The sequence below is a fragment of the Pseudonaja textilis genome, chromosome 4, assembly GCF_049901715.1.
Source record: "Pseudonaja textilis isolate UNSWEBS1 chromosome 4, rPseTex1.2, whole genome shotgun sequence".
Classification (NCBI taxonomy): domain Eukaryota; kingdom Metazoa; phylum Chordata; class Lepidosauria; order Squamata; family Elapidae; genus Pseudonaja; species Pseudonaja textilis.
Window position 1 is genome coordinate 43,909,996 of NC_141993.1, and position 16,698 is coordinate 43,926,693.

A 16,698-nucleotide genomic window follows, 5' to 3' on the forward strand; every position below is an offset into this window, starting at 1 on the left:
CCTTTCAGCTTTTTGACTTATTACAATGAAAGCAGTACAGATTGTGAGAGCTTGCTCTGTCACACAGCTGGGTTAGTGGAGGATGCCAGAGGGGGCATCATGTGAAAGATGGATGGTGGTTCTGGAAGAAGCTGGTGTCCTGCAGCAATCCACCCTCGAAGCTCATCCAATCCCCTACAAACTATTTTTCTTATTTCATTCGTTAATTCATTCTCCTGCGTTTCAAACCAGTGCAATATAGAGGAATAACGTGAAAATGCCTTTCATTTTATTTGATTTGTCAACCACTTTCAAAATAATAGGTATAAGTATAAACATGAGTAAGAATACAGAAAATAGGTATGATTAAATGGGGACAACCTATAGGACAGGGACGGGAGGCACGATGGTGCGCTTATGCACTTTTTTTTGTCCAGCGGTAGACTGATCTTTGACAATATTAAAATTTCAAAGCAGCAAAGTTTAATCCAATCCACAAAACTTTCAGCACCACATCAAGTCGGGGATAACAATTTATTGAATTTATATCCCGCCCGATTCCCGCGACTGGACAGACATGTGATATACTAACAGACATAAATAATGTATTGATCCTGTCTCCCGCCCTCCCTCCCATTACTTTTCTATTTCTGGATGTCAACCGAAGAATATATCTAAAAATACCGCAAAGGATAAATAGCGGGTGCTTTTATTTTGCACATCGCGCTAGTTTTGGCCATTCGCCACTCCTCCCCCACCTTCGCCAGGAAGGGTTGAACAAATGGCGACTTGAATACCCGAAATACATTGTGACGGAGGGGAAACCCGCTCCCCTTTACACTTCCGCCGAGTCACGTGACCCGACCTCCGTTTGAAGGCCGGTTTCTTGGCCTTGCTTGCTCTCGCGAGCGTTGGCTTCCGTCCTCCGGTTTGTGGTGCGTGGTCGCTAGGAGCCTCAGGAAGGCAAAGCGCGCGCAGTTTCCGTGAGGCCTGCCGGGAGTCAGGAGAGAAGCCCTTCTGCGTGCGAAGCCAAGGTGAGAGGCCTGCCCTGCGCTGCGCTGCCCTTTTCTCCGTCCGCTTCCCCGATTTTGGCGCAAAGGGAACGCGACGAGGGAGGGAGAGACTCGCTCTGAATGCCTGTCTTTCTGAGAGCGGGAGCCGTCTTTGTTCTTCCCCCGTTTTCAGGCCTTTCCTTCTCCTTTTCCGCCTGTGTTCTTCGGCGCTTGGCGCATTCTCTCTTCTGCCAGGCCCACTCGTTGGGCTCCCTTCCGGGACGGCAAGCCCTCGAGTTTAGCTCAGGAGTAATAATATCAAGTGGCAGAAGCTGCGGATCCTGTTCTTGGTTTTTAGGTTTATGGGAAAATAGGCGTCTTTTCTCTATCCTTAATGCCTTCCCCCGTATTAGCAACTCCTCCAAAGCGTCTTTTATTCTCCGAAAGATGCCGTTGGTTCTCTCTTCCTTGTTTTCTTCTGTCTCCCGCTGTGTTCTCGGTGAAGTCTTTGTTGTCACAGCTCTTGCTTTTCTAAACATTTTTCTGCTTTATTACATAAATTTGTAACTGGCTGTACTAGAAATAATGAAGGGCCTTTAATGCACTCAACTAGGGGGTCACGTTTGATTTCTACGAGGTAAGATTCGGGCTTATAACATTTAAAATTGGTGCGTTATGTTTTGCCCTCTCCCCGGGGAAAAAAGCTGTAATCCTGGCCTAAATAAACTGCAGGTGTACGTGTTTCAGAAAATAACAGGCAAGTTTGCTTAAAGCCAAATTCGTGTAAATCAGAATTGTACAGTTATTTTTTTCACAGGCAAATCCCCTTTTAAATGATTAATATTAGCTATTATTAATTAGCTATTAATATTAATAATTAGCTATTAATTGTTAACTATTAATATTAACTGTATGCAATAACACTTTAGGTGCTGACAATTAACTGCTTGTCTCTTATCAGTATATAATACTTCAGCTTGGTTTTTACCGATTTTCTATTTCTAATATTTCTATATTTTATCCTTATCACTAATATAAAGACTATTACTACTACATACCTGTTGGATGTCCGGGATGAAAGAAACAACTGCTACATTTTTATGTTATCTTATAAAAGACTGATGTATTTGAATTGCTACTGGTTTTATGTTTTCAAAGTGGACAGTGCTTTTCAAAAGAGGTGTCTCAGGCCCATCTATTACACGCTAGTAGAAGATTTTCTTGAAAATGAAACATTCCTAGAGACAGAATGCAAGCTTTTTTATCTTGTCAGCAACATCAGGAAGGCATAGGTTCCCCAAATCTATGCTTGGGAAGTAAGGTTCTTGGGGAATGCAAGTGTTTCTTCTTTCTGAAGTACTTGCTAGAAATTTAACAATGGAAGAGGGGGGTATGTTTAGGATTTCTTACTGTATCTTTGACAATTTACTACACTATTTTTAATAATGAAAAGCAGACAATCCAGTGTCTGTCTAAACTTGAGATAGGTAGCTTTATTTCTCCAGAAATTTTGTATTAGAACTCCTATAATACTTATCATTATGACCCCCCCCCCAAAAAAAAAAATTATATGGATATATAAAGGTACTTTCAACTAATGTGGGAAATATGAAAAACATGAAGTGTCATTTTACTATGTACAATGGAGTTGTGAAACAGCCAAAATTTGGATACAAATACGTATAATGATGCAAGGAATATTAAAGATTAACATTCAGATGAAACCAGAACTTTATGGATAGCCAATTAGGAAAGACTTGTGAGAGATAGGAAGTACAATGCAACCTTATAGAGGTAGAAAAAGTAATGTTTCTTAGTGACTGTACCAAAGAAGAAGTAAGTTACTTATTTATATATCTTTTTTCTTTATTTAACCTACTTCTCACACATTTTTATTTTTATTTTTCTTACCTTTATTTCATGTTTATTTTTATTTCTATATAAATCTTTAATAATAGCACAAAGCCTTTGGCCAAATTTCTGGGAAATTATGATAAGTGTAGTCTAAAACATTTGAAGAAGAATATGTTGTAACTTGTGCTATTTGAAGTACATTCATTGCAAAATTCCATTCTCAATATTGTCCATCATTGTTCCTCTTTGCGAGTTTCTGTAAATATTAAAAATAGTAATCTATCAAGCAGCACTGTTTTCATTTCTAGGCAGAAAATGTTATGTATTCGAAAGGCTTTTTACAGACCTACAAATTGGTAGTAGAAAGGTAATTCTAGGTTTTGTTTTTGTGGTTATTACCAGAATTAAAAGAATTATTCTCTCGTAGCATACTAAATCTGTATCTCAGATTTATGTCCTTATATGAAACGTGAGTCTAATTAATATACAAATGGATTTTTCTAATACCTTCTGAAACAAATATCTGCTTTACCTATATTTTTCTCTTAAATGTTATTTAATTTTTTAAAGAAGATAGGTTTTGTGTCAAACTTTTGAGCATCTGTATAGTGCTAATAAAATATTTTATTTCTATTGGGATTTTTAATATTAGCCTATATTTATAGATTTGGTTTAAATGAAAGATGGGCAAGTCATACATTAAAATGACAATTCTGCAACTTTTAAAAATTTGACGTAACAACCAATCATACACCAAAACATTGTAAAGAGACCTTATATTTTTATTAATGCAATTTGTATGGGACTGCCTTTGTAAACTTCAACTCTTGAGATAATATGACTGCTGGATAGTTTTTCAAAATTTCAGTGTGGCAGTTTTCATTTCTCCTGCATATAAGCTTTTGTGGTCAAAATCTTTTTTGTACTTTCTCTGTTGGTCTTATAAAACATTTTTGAATGTATAAGATCCACTAGGTATCTTGAACTTTAAGAAGCTACTCAAGACAATTATATTTTCTTGCTTTAATTTGTTGTCCAGTTTTTCTGTTTCCCCTTAACTCTATGGATATTTTATATTGTTGCTTAAAATGTTTACAGTTGTTTGGCTTACCTTTAATATAGCCTGATGAAGGAATACAAAGAATATGCCCAAAATCTTAGGTTTATTTATTATGACTAGGAAAGTATTAACAGTCTTTTCAAATATTAATTTTGAAAGTGGAGATTGAGATTAGAATAAAATAAACGTAAATTTAAGACCAAAAAGAAAAAAAAATGTTTTAATCATGTCCAGTTGTAGTTCAGATATCAACATGCTGAGGTTGATGTATAAATAACCATACAATAATATATAAATTTACATTATTCTTTCATGATTACTTGGGTCATGCTTGCATCTTGCTAACTATGAAGATTTATAGTATTCAGCCTGATAATCTCAATTTTATTTTATGATCTGAAATGCAGAAAAACCAAGAGGCTTGAAATAAAATTCTTAATAAATGAATAATCTGGCCAATAAGTTGTACATATAATTAATTTGGTTCATATTATAGCGTCTTTTTATTTTTGTAGATGTCAGAAGACCTGGCAAAACAATTAGCTAGTTATAAAGCTCAGTTACAGCAAGTTGAAGCTGCTTTGACAGGAAATGGAGATAATGAAGATTTATTAAAACTCAAGAAAGATTTGCAGGTGAGAACTGAGAAGAAATAAATTTGCTAATTGAATGTTTCCCGTATAGAGAAGAGTTCTGCAGAATTGCGTTTGAATGCTTCTGAAGTCCATCTGCTAGGAGACTAGTGGACCTCTTTGTGAAGTTGGTTAGCCACTATGAGAACAGACTGCTGGACTGGATGGTCCAGGGGTCCGAACTAACAGGTTCGGACTAACTGCTTATGTTTTTATGTTTGTTATAGTAGTATCTTAATCAGAATGTGCTCCAAAATAAGATTAAGACTTAATTAAGTATAAAGTTGTAAATTAATTATTTTGTAAAATATTAATAAGTTTTTTCTTATGAATTAAATTAGCTTCAGAAGAACTAGGGCTATCAACTGCTTAAAGGGATTGTAGTCTACAATTGCAGAAGTATGGTTAAAAATATTTTGAAGTCTGGTTTAATTATTATACAGAGTATCATTTTAAAGTAATTTTCTTCTGTAATAGCATATTTAAAACACATTTAAAGTTAGTATTTGAGTCATTTTTCACAATATCTTGAGTGTTAAAATATCCCCCGTTATACTACCCTACAGCAATTGGTTGAGCAGAGACTGTTTAATGGAGAGGTCTCCAAACTTGGCAACTTTAAGACTTGTGGACTTCAACTCCCAGAATTCTCCAATCAGCTATTCTGGGAGTTGAAGTCCACAATTCTTAAAATTGCCAAGTTTGGGGACCCCTGGTTTAATGTGTTATGTGTTCACTGAGGGAAATATATTCAAATGGTAAGGTTCTGAAACCACATAGGTTTTGTGAGTTCTTTACAAATTGTTTTTTAAATGCTCTGTAGCTTGTGATTCAAAGGTGATTAACATTTGAATTGTAGCTCTTCTTCAGTGTGCATAAAAACACAGCAGAATTTGAGTCATAATAGAGTAAAAAAAAATAAAGATGCGTAATAGTGAATACAACATTATTTCAAAAAATTTCTCTGTGTTCATTTTGCATCACAACCTATTCCTTTTTTTCTTTCATTGGGTCAGATTTGGTCAATATTTCAAGAAATGGCTATTTGACATTTCATTTTTTTCGTGTACTATAGCCTTCCCCAAATTGTTATCTTTTAAGAAAAAGGTACACAAATCTTGTGATATTCTTCACTCTCTAAAATAATAACAGGAATCTCCATAATCCCTGCTGAAATAAAACTAATTATTTAATTATTTATTAAGCTTGGCAAAATATGCGACTTTTAATCATTACAGTTTAACCCATACATCAAATAAAACAACTTCAATTGGAGCTATTGCATTGGAAATAAGCAAAAGGATCCAATAAAATTTAAAGCTTTATATTTGATGAGGGGGATGACTTGTTTGTTTCATAATTGGTAAAACCTGGGTTTCATTTTGAAAGCAGTCAGTCTAACTCTCAAAAATTGGGGAAAGGAATTAAGAAATAGGTTTTTATTGCCTTAAATCAGTTCTGTTACAGTGGTGTTATTAATGTTTCAATTTTCAGAAAGCTGGCAAGTTACAAGTTACTTTTTATATTCTCTCCCAACCCAGTGAGAGTGAAATAAGTCCAATCTTGACATTTCCCTTTTAGATTGATTCTTGTAAATATCTCCCCCACTCCTGTGATAGGTCAGAGTTTTGCATAGAACCCTTCGATCTTCAGACCTGTTAAATCCTTTAAAAAAAAAACAACAACACCAAATGCAGTGAGTCATTCACAGCCTCTGGGTTGCCACCCACACTTTAAGAAACGTTGGTGTAGATAAGTAGCCCCAACTTAGCTGGACCTCATTAGTAGTGGAAAGGTTATGTTACGTACCTTCGGTAGATATTGATAATCTGTTAAAATGCAGGTACAATAAGTTTTTTTTACAGATCTTCTATTTAAAACTATGTTTTAAAACTTTTTAAATGTGAATTATAATAGATAGATAGATAGATAGATAGATAGATAGATAGATAGATAGATAGATAGATAGATAGATAGATAGATGGTATAATTCATCTTGCAGAGATTGTGTTCATTTGAAAATTTACAAATGTTTTTTAAAATCTTACATTTAAAAGTTTGGTTATTCCTGCTTTAGCACAGAATCTGGAAATCCCAGTTCTTTTACCTATTTTATTGTAGTATGTTTTGCATATATTAAACTTGTATTTTGCTGCTTCCCAGAATACATGGATATTTTGCACCAGTAATTATTTTTAATTTAAAAAATGTAAAAAAATCAGCCCAAAATATTTTTCTGCCACAGTATTCCTTATTCTTATTATATTAGTTGGAATATAATGACATGAATACACCGTGATATTTCCTAAGAAAATAGATATTCAAAAAAGGCTAGGCTATGTAATATTTGAGATTCAATTCTAAAGTTACGTTTAAAAAAGTCTGCTGAGACATGAGTGCATTTCATTAAAACAGGCAAGTCTTTGCCTAGGATTAGGAGAAGGCAGTTGTTACAGGAGTCATGCAGCGGTTGGCAGGTCGACCATATTTCCCTAATAAAGAGATGCAGCTACTTAAGGGCTGCAGAACAAAGGCTGTTTTTGCTATCTTGTTGACTTTTGGGCATCTTTTAGGGATTGACTTTGAAATATTGTACTGTAAATAGAGTTTTCGTGTGCTTTTCAGTCTTTTACTGTATATACTGCAGTTGGTAAATACTTTTAAAAAGTTGTGAGGATGGGGGGGAGATACTTAATTTTTAAATACTTGCTTTTTTTCTGCCATCAGGAAGTTATAGAATTAACTAAAGACCTCCTTTCAACACAACCTTCAGAAACGCTTGCAAATTCTGATAGTTCTGCGTCTGCCCTCCCCAGTCACACTTGGAAAGTTGGAGACAAATGTATGGCAATATGGAGTGAAGATGGACAGTAAGTGTAGAAAACAAACTTCTGTACAGTTAAATGAAATAATACAATTTCATGGTAAGATTTTTCCCTTTGGTTTATATTTTCCCCATTTCCATCATGGTAAACACCAGGTTGGCAAAAATAGTAAGATACTGTAGTCAGTCCTGGTGTCTTTTAAATTATAATTTGTCATCAGCCAGCATAATGACCAAAGTATGGAGAATACCAAGATGAGGAATGGCTGTCCTTAAAGGGAGTCCAGGTATAAATATGTATCTTAAACAAATATGTTATTTGAGAATATATAGTGTTAGTAAATTCCAATTTTGCTTAGTCTATAGTCTATATTAGTGTGATCTCTAATAACTTAAAATTTGGAATACAATAATAAAAATAGAATGATAACACTTTTCATCACTAATGAGAGGAAAATGTTAATATCATTTGGAGAAAAAATGGAGCCCTGGGAAAAGAGTCATGCATAGCAGAAGGGAAGAAGCAAAAAAGGAATCTGCTGTCCATACCAATCTTTCTTTCTTTCTTTATAAAAAACATATTTTTTTAAAAGTGAGAGGATTGGGCTCAGGAATGGCAGATTACATTGTTTACTGTTAGGTTCATATGGAAGACTGTTACTTGGTGAGAAATTTGGTAAATGTCTTCTCTCTGTGTTGCTTTGGAAACATTATAAATGTCCAGTCTTTCTGTGACTCCCAAAACTGATGCAGGTAGTCCTAGACTTACAACTGTTCATTTTTGACCATTCAAAATTACAACTACAGTGAAAACAGTGACTTACAACCAGTTCTCATGCTTACAATTAATGTAGCATCCTTATAGACATGTGATCAAAATTTGGGTGCTTGGCAACTGGCATGCTACTGTTGCATAACCCGGGATCATGCAGCAGTTGCAGGTCCCGGAACCATGTGATCCCCACCTTCCCAATTGGCCTCTGACAAAGTCAACTGCAGAAGTCTAATTCTCTTAACTGCAGTGATTTGCTTAACAGTGTCAAAAAAGTTGTAAAATTGGGTGTGACTCACTTAACAGTTGCCCAGCTTAAGGGAAATTTTAGGCTTCAGTTGTGGTCATAATTGAGGACTACCTACGTTGTAAGGAGCAGACATATTTGAAGACATCAAACCAAATCTCTGACAGTATTTCTTTCCTCCAAAATAATTAGGGAATACTGCAACTGGAAAGCATTCTTTTTACAATAATAGACTCACCTTATGATGGAGTAGCAAAAAACAAGCGTTGATTTCTGAGCTTAACACTAATGTTAATGAGCTGCCTTTTTAGTAGCATATGTAATTCTGCCATCTGAAGGAAATTACTGTTTATTCATTTTATTTACTAAATATAATATGCCACCCATCTTGCCATCCTTTTCTTTCAACAATAACAATTCGAATATGTGTTGGTTTCCATTTTTGTTACTTAGATGCTTGTGATGTTAAACAGTTTCACTGTTGAGTTTCCGTATGCCCCACTGAAGCATAGACAGCATTTGCAGTTTCCAAAAGTTGCAGAGTGTGGAATATCAAGTGTCACTCTAGCACGTTGAACTAAACTGTTTAGATTTGTGAAATGGCTTAGTGAAATAGGAGAGCAAAATTGGTGCTTTCCTGAGTTCAAAATGTGGAGAATGACTTGATTTGGAAGCAGCCAAGATTTTTCTGGGGCTGAAGTGGGTACCTGAATTTTTTCAAGATAGAGTCCATTTTGGCCAGGAGAATTTCTGCAATCTTAACTAAGACTAGATAGACTAGGGATGTCAACCTTGTGGCATCATGTGATGTATTGCAATTTTTCCCCCTTTGCTAAACTGGATGTAGGCATGGCCAGTGTGTGATGCATCCGGCCCATGGACTGCAAGTTTGACACTCCTGAAAAAGACTTTACAATCTTTGGGTGCGCCGAGAGCAGAAAAATTGGTATTACAGCCAGTTAATCTAGTGGTTAAGGCACCAGACTAAAAACCAGGAGATTGAATTATAGTTCTGTTTTAGGCATGAAAACTGGGTGACTTTGGACCAGTCACAGACTCAGTCCAATTCGTCTCGCAAAGTTGTCGTGAGGAGGAAGATAGGAGGAAGGCATATATTTGCCACCTTGAGTTATTTATAAAATAATAAAATAGGATATCAGTATGCAATTTGGACTGTGAATTGTACACTTATAAAATATGTATATACATGTATGATTATATTAGATTATTCTGAGTCTCAGGTGATGTGACTGAAAAAAACTGGATAATCTTTATAATCTATATTATTGCCACTCTAATAGATCACAACTATTGTCATGTTCTTAAGTATGTTCTTTGAATATAGGTTATTGTGGCTTTATGTTTCGGAAGCGATTATGTTATTGGGATCATTGTTAATTTAGAGTTTAACAGTGCAATCATACACATATCTCCTCAGAAAAAAATGCTATTTTATTCAGTTAGGGTTAAGATCAATATGAGTTAATTCATGCTGAGAAAGTAAATGAAAATGAATGCCATAAAATAACCCTGAGAATTACATTGTTAATTTCAATCCACTGTTAAGCAGAAATATCTTGAAATGTAATCATTGCATATTTAAGTTTTGCAGGGTTGAGTCTTAAACCTTTACTCACATGCTTACAGCCATGATATCTTTACAGGTGTTACGAAGCTGAAATTGAAGAGATAGATGAAGAGAATGGTACAGCTGCAATCACCTTCGCAGGATATGGTAATGCTGAAGTCACACCTCTACTCAATTTGAAGCCTGTGGAAGAGGGAAGAAAAGCAAAGGAAGACAGTGGCAACAAGCCTATGTCCAAGTAAGTGATGGAAATTGTTTCTATTGTTTAATGTGTGGTATCAGTCTAAAAAAAGTGCTGTAATTGAAATATTGTTGATGGGTTTTCTCATCAGAGATTACATATAGATAAGATGTGTTGAAGTCACATATTTTTAAAAAAGAAAAAACAATGTACACCCATGTAAGTGCTTAGGCTATATATGTAGCATACTCTGCTGAGTCTTGAATAATTAAGCAGGATAATTTGGACTGAATTTATGCCTGCAGGAGGCAAAGTAAAATCACCTTCAAATGAACAGGGGAAGTTTGTGTATTATTTGTTTGCAAAACTGCAAAAGGGCTGCATTGCTTCCATATTTCTGTAATATACCAGGGAGGGAGGGAGAAAAGCAAACTTGTAAAAACTATACAGTTGTTGCCCACTGCAGTGCATTAATCTTCTCCAAAGAGCCATGAGGTTTCCCCTTAGAAAACTCTACTCATAGATCACCAGTTCCTGATATTGGCTTTATCAAAGATATGAATGTGGATTGGGAAGACAAAAGCTTTATTGTCACCACCATCACTTCCACCTCCTTTTTATAAAAAAAATCTTTTTTATCAAATACCCTAACATAAATAGAAGTTGGCAAATAGTAAGCTACTATTATAATCACTTTTGTAAAATAAAATAAATCAGAATTTAAGGAACTTACCTGTAACTTTTCTACATGTTTCTTTAAAATTAGTTTTTATTATTTCAATAAATATATGTAACAGTGAACAAATCTCATGCCATCCTATAGAGGTGTAAAGTTTCAGTCATTTGTGATTTTTTTTCTGTTAATGGATGGCATACATTTTACATTAAATCTTTGCTAAATCAAAACAGGCATCTTCTACTTTGGTCTGAATTAAGCAAGGTCTCTTATGAATATCCATTCAGCCTTGAGTTACATATTGTATTCATTTCACATGCCTAGTAATTACCATAGATTTGACCAAAAAAAAGTAGACTTTGGTTTTAGGACAAAGCAGGCAGTCTTATTCCCTCTGAGAATTTTTAGTTGCCATTCTACAGGTTTTCATTGTATTTATGACCAAATCCATATCTATCTTATAGTTTATACCAGTACTTTTTGTAGTAATAGAAATATCTGAAATTCAGAGTCTAGTTTCTCAGTAAATGTGCAGATTTCCTACTACATATTTAGGATATGAAGTTCGCTTCCTTGATCTATTAAAAATGACTTCATTAATCCTAGTACTGAACTGGTACTATGAGTGTGCAGCACCTAAACACAGGATTATGTTGACTGTTGTAAATCAGCCTTCCGTAATCTGATTCTGCCTGAGGATAATGGAATTTATTCCAGGTTCAGAAAGATTGCACTATAACATATGCTGTTTTCTGTAAGGCTTGTGTTTGCTCTATGACTGAATTTTTTGATATGAATTTGATGAATAAAATAAATCCTGTGATGCTCAATCAGGATTAAGTATTTTCTATACAAAAGTGCTTTAGGCTTGTGAAAAAATTTGCTTAACCTTAGAACAAATTTTGAGTTAGTTCTAGAGTTATTCTATTTGCAAGAAGCAGACTAGTTTCAGCTGACTTCTAAAAGAGCTTTGTTAGTGGTGTATGAAAGTAGGATTGCTGTGCTTTATTGAAACTTGCAATGCACAGATTGCTTTACAGAAGGAATGACAGCACTCTCTGCAGCTGGAGAATGAAATAGGCGTGGACAGCTGAAGCCCATTGTACTGAGAGTTTGTCTTTACATTCACCTAGTCCAAGGTGAGACTCTCTTAATCAGTGTATCCTTGCTTTTGTCTACATGTTCTGAGAATAAAAGTGAATTTATAATATATTAGGTTACGTAACTAGGTTATGAACTACCTAAGTAATCTTCAATGACATTTTACTTTTTAGAAAAGAAATGATTGCTCAGCAACGAGAATATAAAAAGAAGAAAGCTTTGAAAAAGGCCCAGCGTATCAAAGAACTAGAACAGGAACGAGAAGATCAGAAAGTCAAATGGCAGCAGTTCAACAATAGAGCATATTCAAAAAACAAAAAAGGCCAGGTGTGTGTATGATGCATCTTTGTATATTGGAAGTATGAGTTATGATAACCAGGTTGCTTTGATGGTCACCAAGCTGGAAATCGGACCATGACTCCTAGTTCTGTCTTAGGCATAAAGAACCAACTAGGTGACTTTGAGCCAGCTGTTCTCTCTCAGCCTTATAAGAAAGGAAAGACAAACCATTTCCTGAAAATCTTTCCAGAAGACACATGAGGGATTTCATAGTAGCATTTTTCATACTTTTAACAGTTTGGGGTAATTTGCAATTTTACAAGATAAATTAATAGAAATGGTAAAGATGCAGGGCTATAAAGCTTTAGGGCAAAAAGGTAGGCAAAGTATTTTGAATTCCATTAGTTCTGAAACTAAAATAAATGTAGTGATCACCCCAGAGTTTTTTCGTGTTCAGAATAGCTCTAGAGTTTTTTCGTGTTCAGAATAGCTCTAGAGTTTGAACTTGAACCCTGTTATTTTGAGTATAGAATATTTCCAAAATAAAGCAACTTGTTCACAGAACATTTTGAAATTGAAATGTTTTGCATAACAAGGCTTTTATGATGTTATAAACTATAATGATGTTTTGTGTATCTCAGATTGTTAAGTTTTTTCAAGTGAAATATAATTTAACAAGGCTCAGTGAAATATAATTAATCAATCTTTGTATAGAAATAAGCCAAATAGATAAAATTTATATGATTCAGGACTGCTTAATCATTGATAAACTGCATTTTACAGTAATTTATTTGTTGCATTTTAAAAGTAACTAAAATTGTATTTTTAATTTGTTCCATAGGTAAAGCGGAGCATCTTTGCTTCTCCTGAGAGCGTTACAGGGAAGGTTGGCGTTGGGACCTGTGGAATTGCAGACAAACCTATGACACAGTATCAAGATACATCAAAGTATAATGTCAGGCATTTGATGCCCCAGTAATTAAGGGGTAAATTGTCATATTTGCAGGGCGTTACATTTATCTTTTTATTGTTATATTTTTCTAACAGTAAACAATTGGTGCGTAATGTTGCCATCACTTGGCTTTTGCTGGTACAAGCCTTAATTATTACAAATATTCAAATGACCCCGTTATTCTAAAATTTTGTATAGATATGCAAAAGTTAGAGTGTTGAAGAAATGCCCTTTGCAATATTTTGAAGCCCTTGATCGGATACAGTGTCTTTACTCAGGCACATACTGAGAATACTACCAAGCAAATAAGGATGTAATAAAATAATTATCCCATATTTTTGCTCTGTTTGATATCTATCAGTCCTGCTACCTTCCTACAACAGCACGATTGTTTTTTATTTGTTCAGAAATAATTCAGTTGAAATATTTATTGGGATTTTACTCTGATTAAATATATACTGGAATGTGCTGATAGGAAGGGTTTTTCATTTGAAAGAGCAGAACCCTAGACCTACAATCTTGGAAAAGATAGCTAAACAGGATTTATGCTTAATAATGACTGTTTTCTCAAGATGAGGGTTTGGTCTCAAATCACACATCCTTTCATTAGTGCTGTGGGATTCTATATCCAATGGTTTTGCTAGCATCGAAATATAACTTCCCAAGTCACTCCAAACCTGGTACAAGAATTTGGAGATTCCCCCACCCTAACTACATATGAGACAATATTGAGTATGGAATAGCTTAGAAACCTGCCAAACATTTTGTTATAGTTAAAAAAAAACTCATGAGTGAGAGTGAGTTTTCTTTTCTCTCTGTGGAGTGAAAAAATATTAGGAACTGGCTGATTTGTATTGCGTTTCTAAATACCAAATTTTATAAGTATGGAAAAAAAGATATCTCTTCAGAAAAAAGAAAACATGCTTAGCACTGGCAAACTGTATTTATAGAAGTTAAAATTAATAAGGATTTAGTTATGAGCTGCATAAGTTTTTCTCAGTAATTTTCAAGGACTAGCACTTTAAAACTGGGAGATATGAAATACACATTTGGAAGTAGTTATTTCCATTGAAAACTTAATGGCTTATTGTAATGCAGTTATTCCATATACTGCAGAGTCATTTAGTGCTTAGTCAGTTTTACAGTTGATTCAGCTATACTTAAGTATAGTTGGTGTTCTCTCCAAATAATGCCACAATCCAACTGTATTACTTTAGCTGAACATTCTTGATTTTATTTGGAAAACCATGTGTAAATGTTCTGGCATTGTCTCTTCTGGATGAAATTGCTTCCCTTTGCTGTGTGTAATGCTTAGGGTAGTAATGACATCTTTTAATCTTGCAAATGTGTTTGAGAGAAAAAGTTAATGTATAGCCCTGTATACAGTGTAGATAAATATTTTTGTAAAATATGGTGTCAATGAACAAGAGTGAATTTAGTTATTACTCTTATTAAATAATTCAGAACTAATTCTTGCTCATTAATCTGACCTCCATTGCTTATGTCTGTTACATTGTAGTTCCCTTTTGTCATGTTTTCTGAATTAAAATCAGGCAACATCAATACTTGTTGATACACTCATTAGTGAAAGTCTGCCAGTTTATCTGCATTTAAATCCATAACTGGTAGATTATAATCCACCTATAGATTCTTCCCGTCAAGAAAAAGGCAAAGTAATTTTTATTACTGTGTTGATCTCAGTTTTGTATGTAACTTTTATTAAATAAAGTGTTTAAAATCTGTTTGCTATGTCCCTAAAACCTTGTTAAAATGATTTGATATAAATTGATACAGCATTACCAAAGAGGAGGAGAAATGTGCTGGTTATACCATTTATGAGAAAAATGCTCTTATAAAGGTATGATATGTCCTGGATATAATATGACTATATTTTAAGCTTTTGGGTAATTGAACAACATAGCTACAAACTTTTGTGTTATAATATTTTATGGATAAATAAGTACCTTCTTTATTTGTGAAAATTAGTTTTTTAAATGCATAAAGCTAGAATTGTTGGAAAAAAGCAAACACAAACTGAATTCACTAAAGGAGTTTAGGATCGGAGTCTGTAACTCATTCTTGTATCCAGAATAGGTCTTGAGCTATTGCTTCTTTACAAAATTTTGTTATATCTTGGAAACCACTTCAAAAGCAACTTGCAATTCATCATGAAATTTGCTCCTCTGTGAATGCTGAAAACAACAACTTGTAATTCATCTGCTTTGTAGGTGTTGAGCATGCAACCCAACATGGGCAGGAGCATCCAGCACATATATGCTGCTGCACCCATGTGAAATGCTAGGGTGTAATTCTCAAAGCATGTGAGCACTGGAGTTAAGTGTGTTGATTGTGTTTTGGAAACTTCTATTAATATAGGTGATACCAGAAAATAGAAAAGTAACAAACTTATTTGAAATAAAATGTCATAAAATTTATTTATATATTTAAACAAGTTAATATAGATGGCCACAAACAAAAGAATTATGTTTACAATGATGAAAATGCAACAATGTTGTCAGCACCATCCCTGCACCATTACAGATAGAGAGATGCAATCAGCATTTTGGTATTGTTTTATATACCAGCACTGGTCAATCTGCGTATTAGAGATTTATTGGGATGTTTTGTAGCTTTCAAATCCTCAAAAAAATACCAGTTGGCTACAGAGTCAATATGTAATTGTCATAGTTCAGGTAAGTTAAGAGGAATTGAAACAGTGATAGAAGACATCTTAAAAGTGGGCTTGCACTGAAATTCATAGGTGGTTAAAATATACATTTGTTCAGGATACATTTATTTAGTATTGGAATTGCATTTTTGGATTAGTGCAATATCATAGTACTATGTAGAATCAGCACCATGTGATTTCCCCCTTTAAAGATTAAAAAAAATTCCATAATCTATTAAAAACTGAAAAAATTCCTGATTTTTTTTCTTCTTCTCCTGATAAATATCTGAGTAACACAGAGGTACAAACCCTAATTTTTGCTTTAGATATTGGCTAACATGATAGAATATAAAATGAGTGCATTAGATTTAAGGTCCTGTTTTGTATTTACTTTTTGTCATAATAGCTGCAAACTTAAATGCTAGTAAGATTACATTGCAATTTCATTAGCTTGTTTCTTTTAGTAGCAAAACAGTAAATGCTTTTTTTTTTTTTTGCTAGGAATCAAAATATATGTGTTGGGGTTTTCCAACTAAGATGTCATATTAGAATTATATCCTTTGCTATGAGTAGGTTTGAACATCACAAGCAGGGTTTATATACTTCAGTTGAGTAAGAATAATCTTTACAAATCCAAGATCTACAGTACATGGTGTGGTGGTTGAGGAAAAGAATAGATGGAAAGTAATTTTTAGCAATTGTGATTTTTAAAAGCAAGTTAATGCAAGTAATATGATACTCGGTAAGTGCAGAATTGTGCACCAGCTGATTTCAGTAAAAGCACTGTCAGCACTGCCAGAATAGTTTTGTCTGTAAAAATAACTATCTTGCTATTTATTTGAATTACATATTTATTGTAATAGGTAAACATTTTATACATACAAGATGCTAAC

The 16,698-nt window shown here is 34.1% G+C and overlaps 1 protein-coding gene across 2 annotated transcripts; it reads left to right on the plus strand.

Annotated features, from left to right (window-relative positions):
• The first annotated feature begins 936 nt into the window (after positions 1 to 936).
• On the plus strand, positions 937 to 14,879 carry SMNDC1 (survival motor neuron domain containing 1). 2 transcript variants are annotated; one of them, XM_026704747.2, is made up of 6 exons: positions 937 to 1,013; positions 4,401 to 4,520; positions 7,245 to 7,387; positions 10,025 to 10,186; positions 12,080 to 12,233; positions 13,027 to 14,879. In XM_026704747.2, the coding sequence occupies exons 2-6, from the start codon at positions 4,401 to 4,403 to the stop codon at positions 13,162 to 13,164; spliced, it is 717 nt and encodes a 238-aa protein (XP_026560532.1). In that variant the 5' UTR covers positions 937 to 1,013; the 3' UTR covers positions 13,165 to 14,879. The 2 variants fall into 2 exon arrangements, with proteins under 2 accessions (XP_026560532.1, XP_087788881.1); XM_087932755.1 differs by lacking the exon at positions 937 to 1,013 and adding an exon at positions 1,266 to 1,608.
• Positions 14,880 to 16,698: the final 1,819 nt, after the last annotated feature.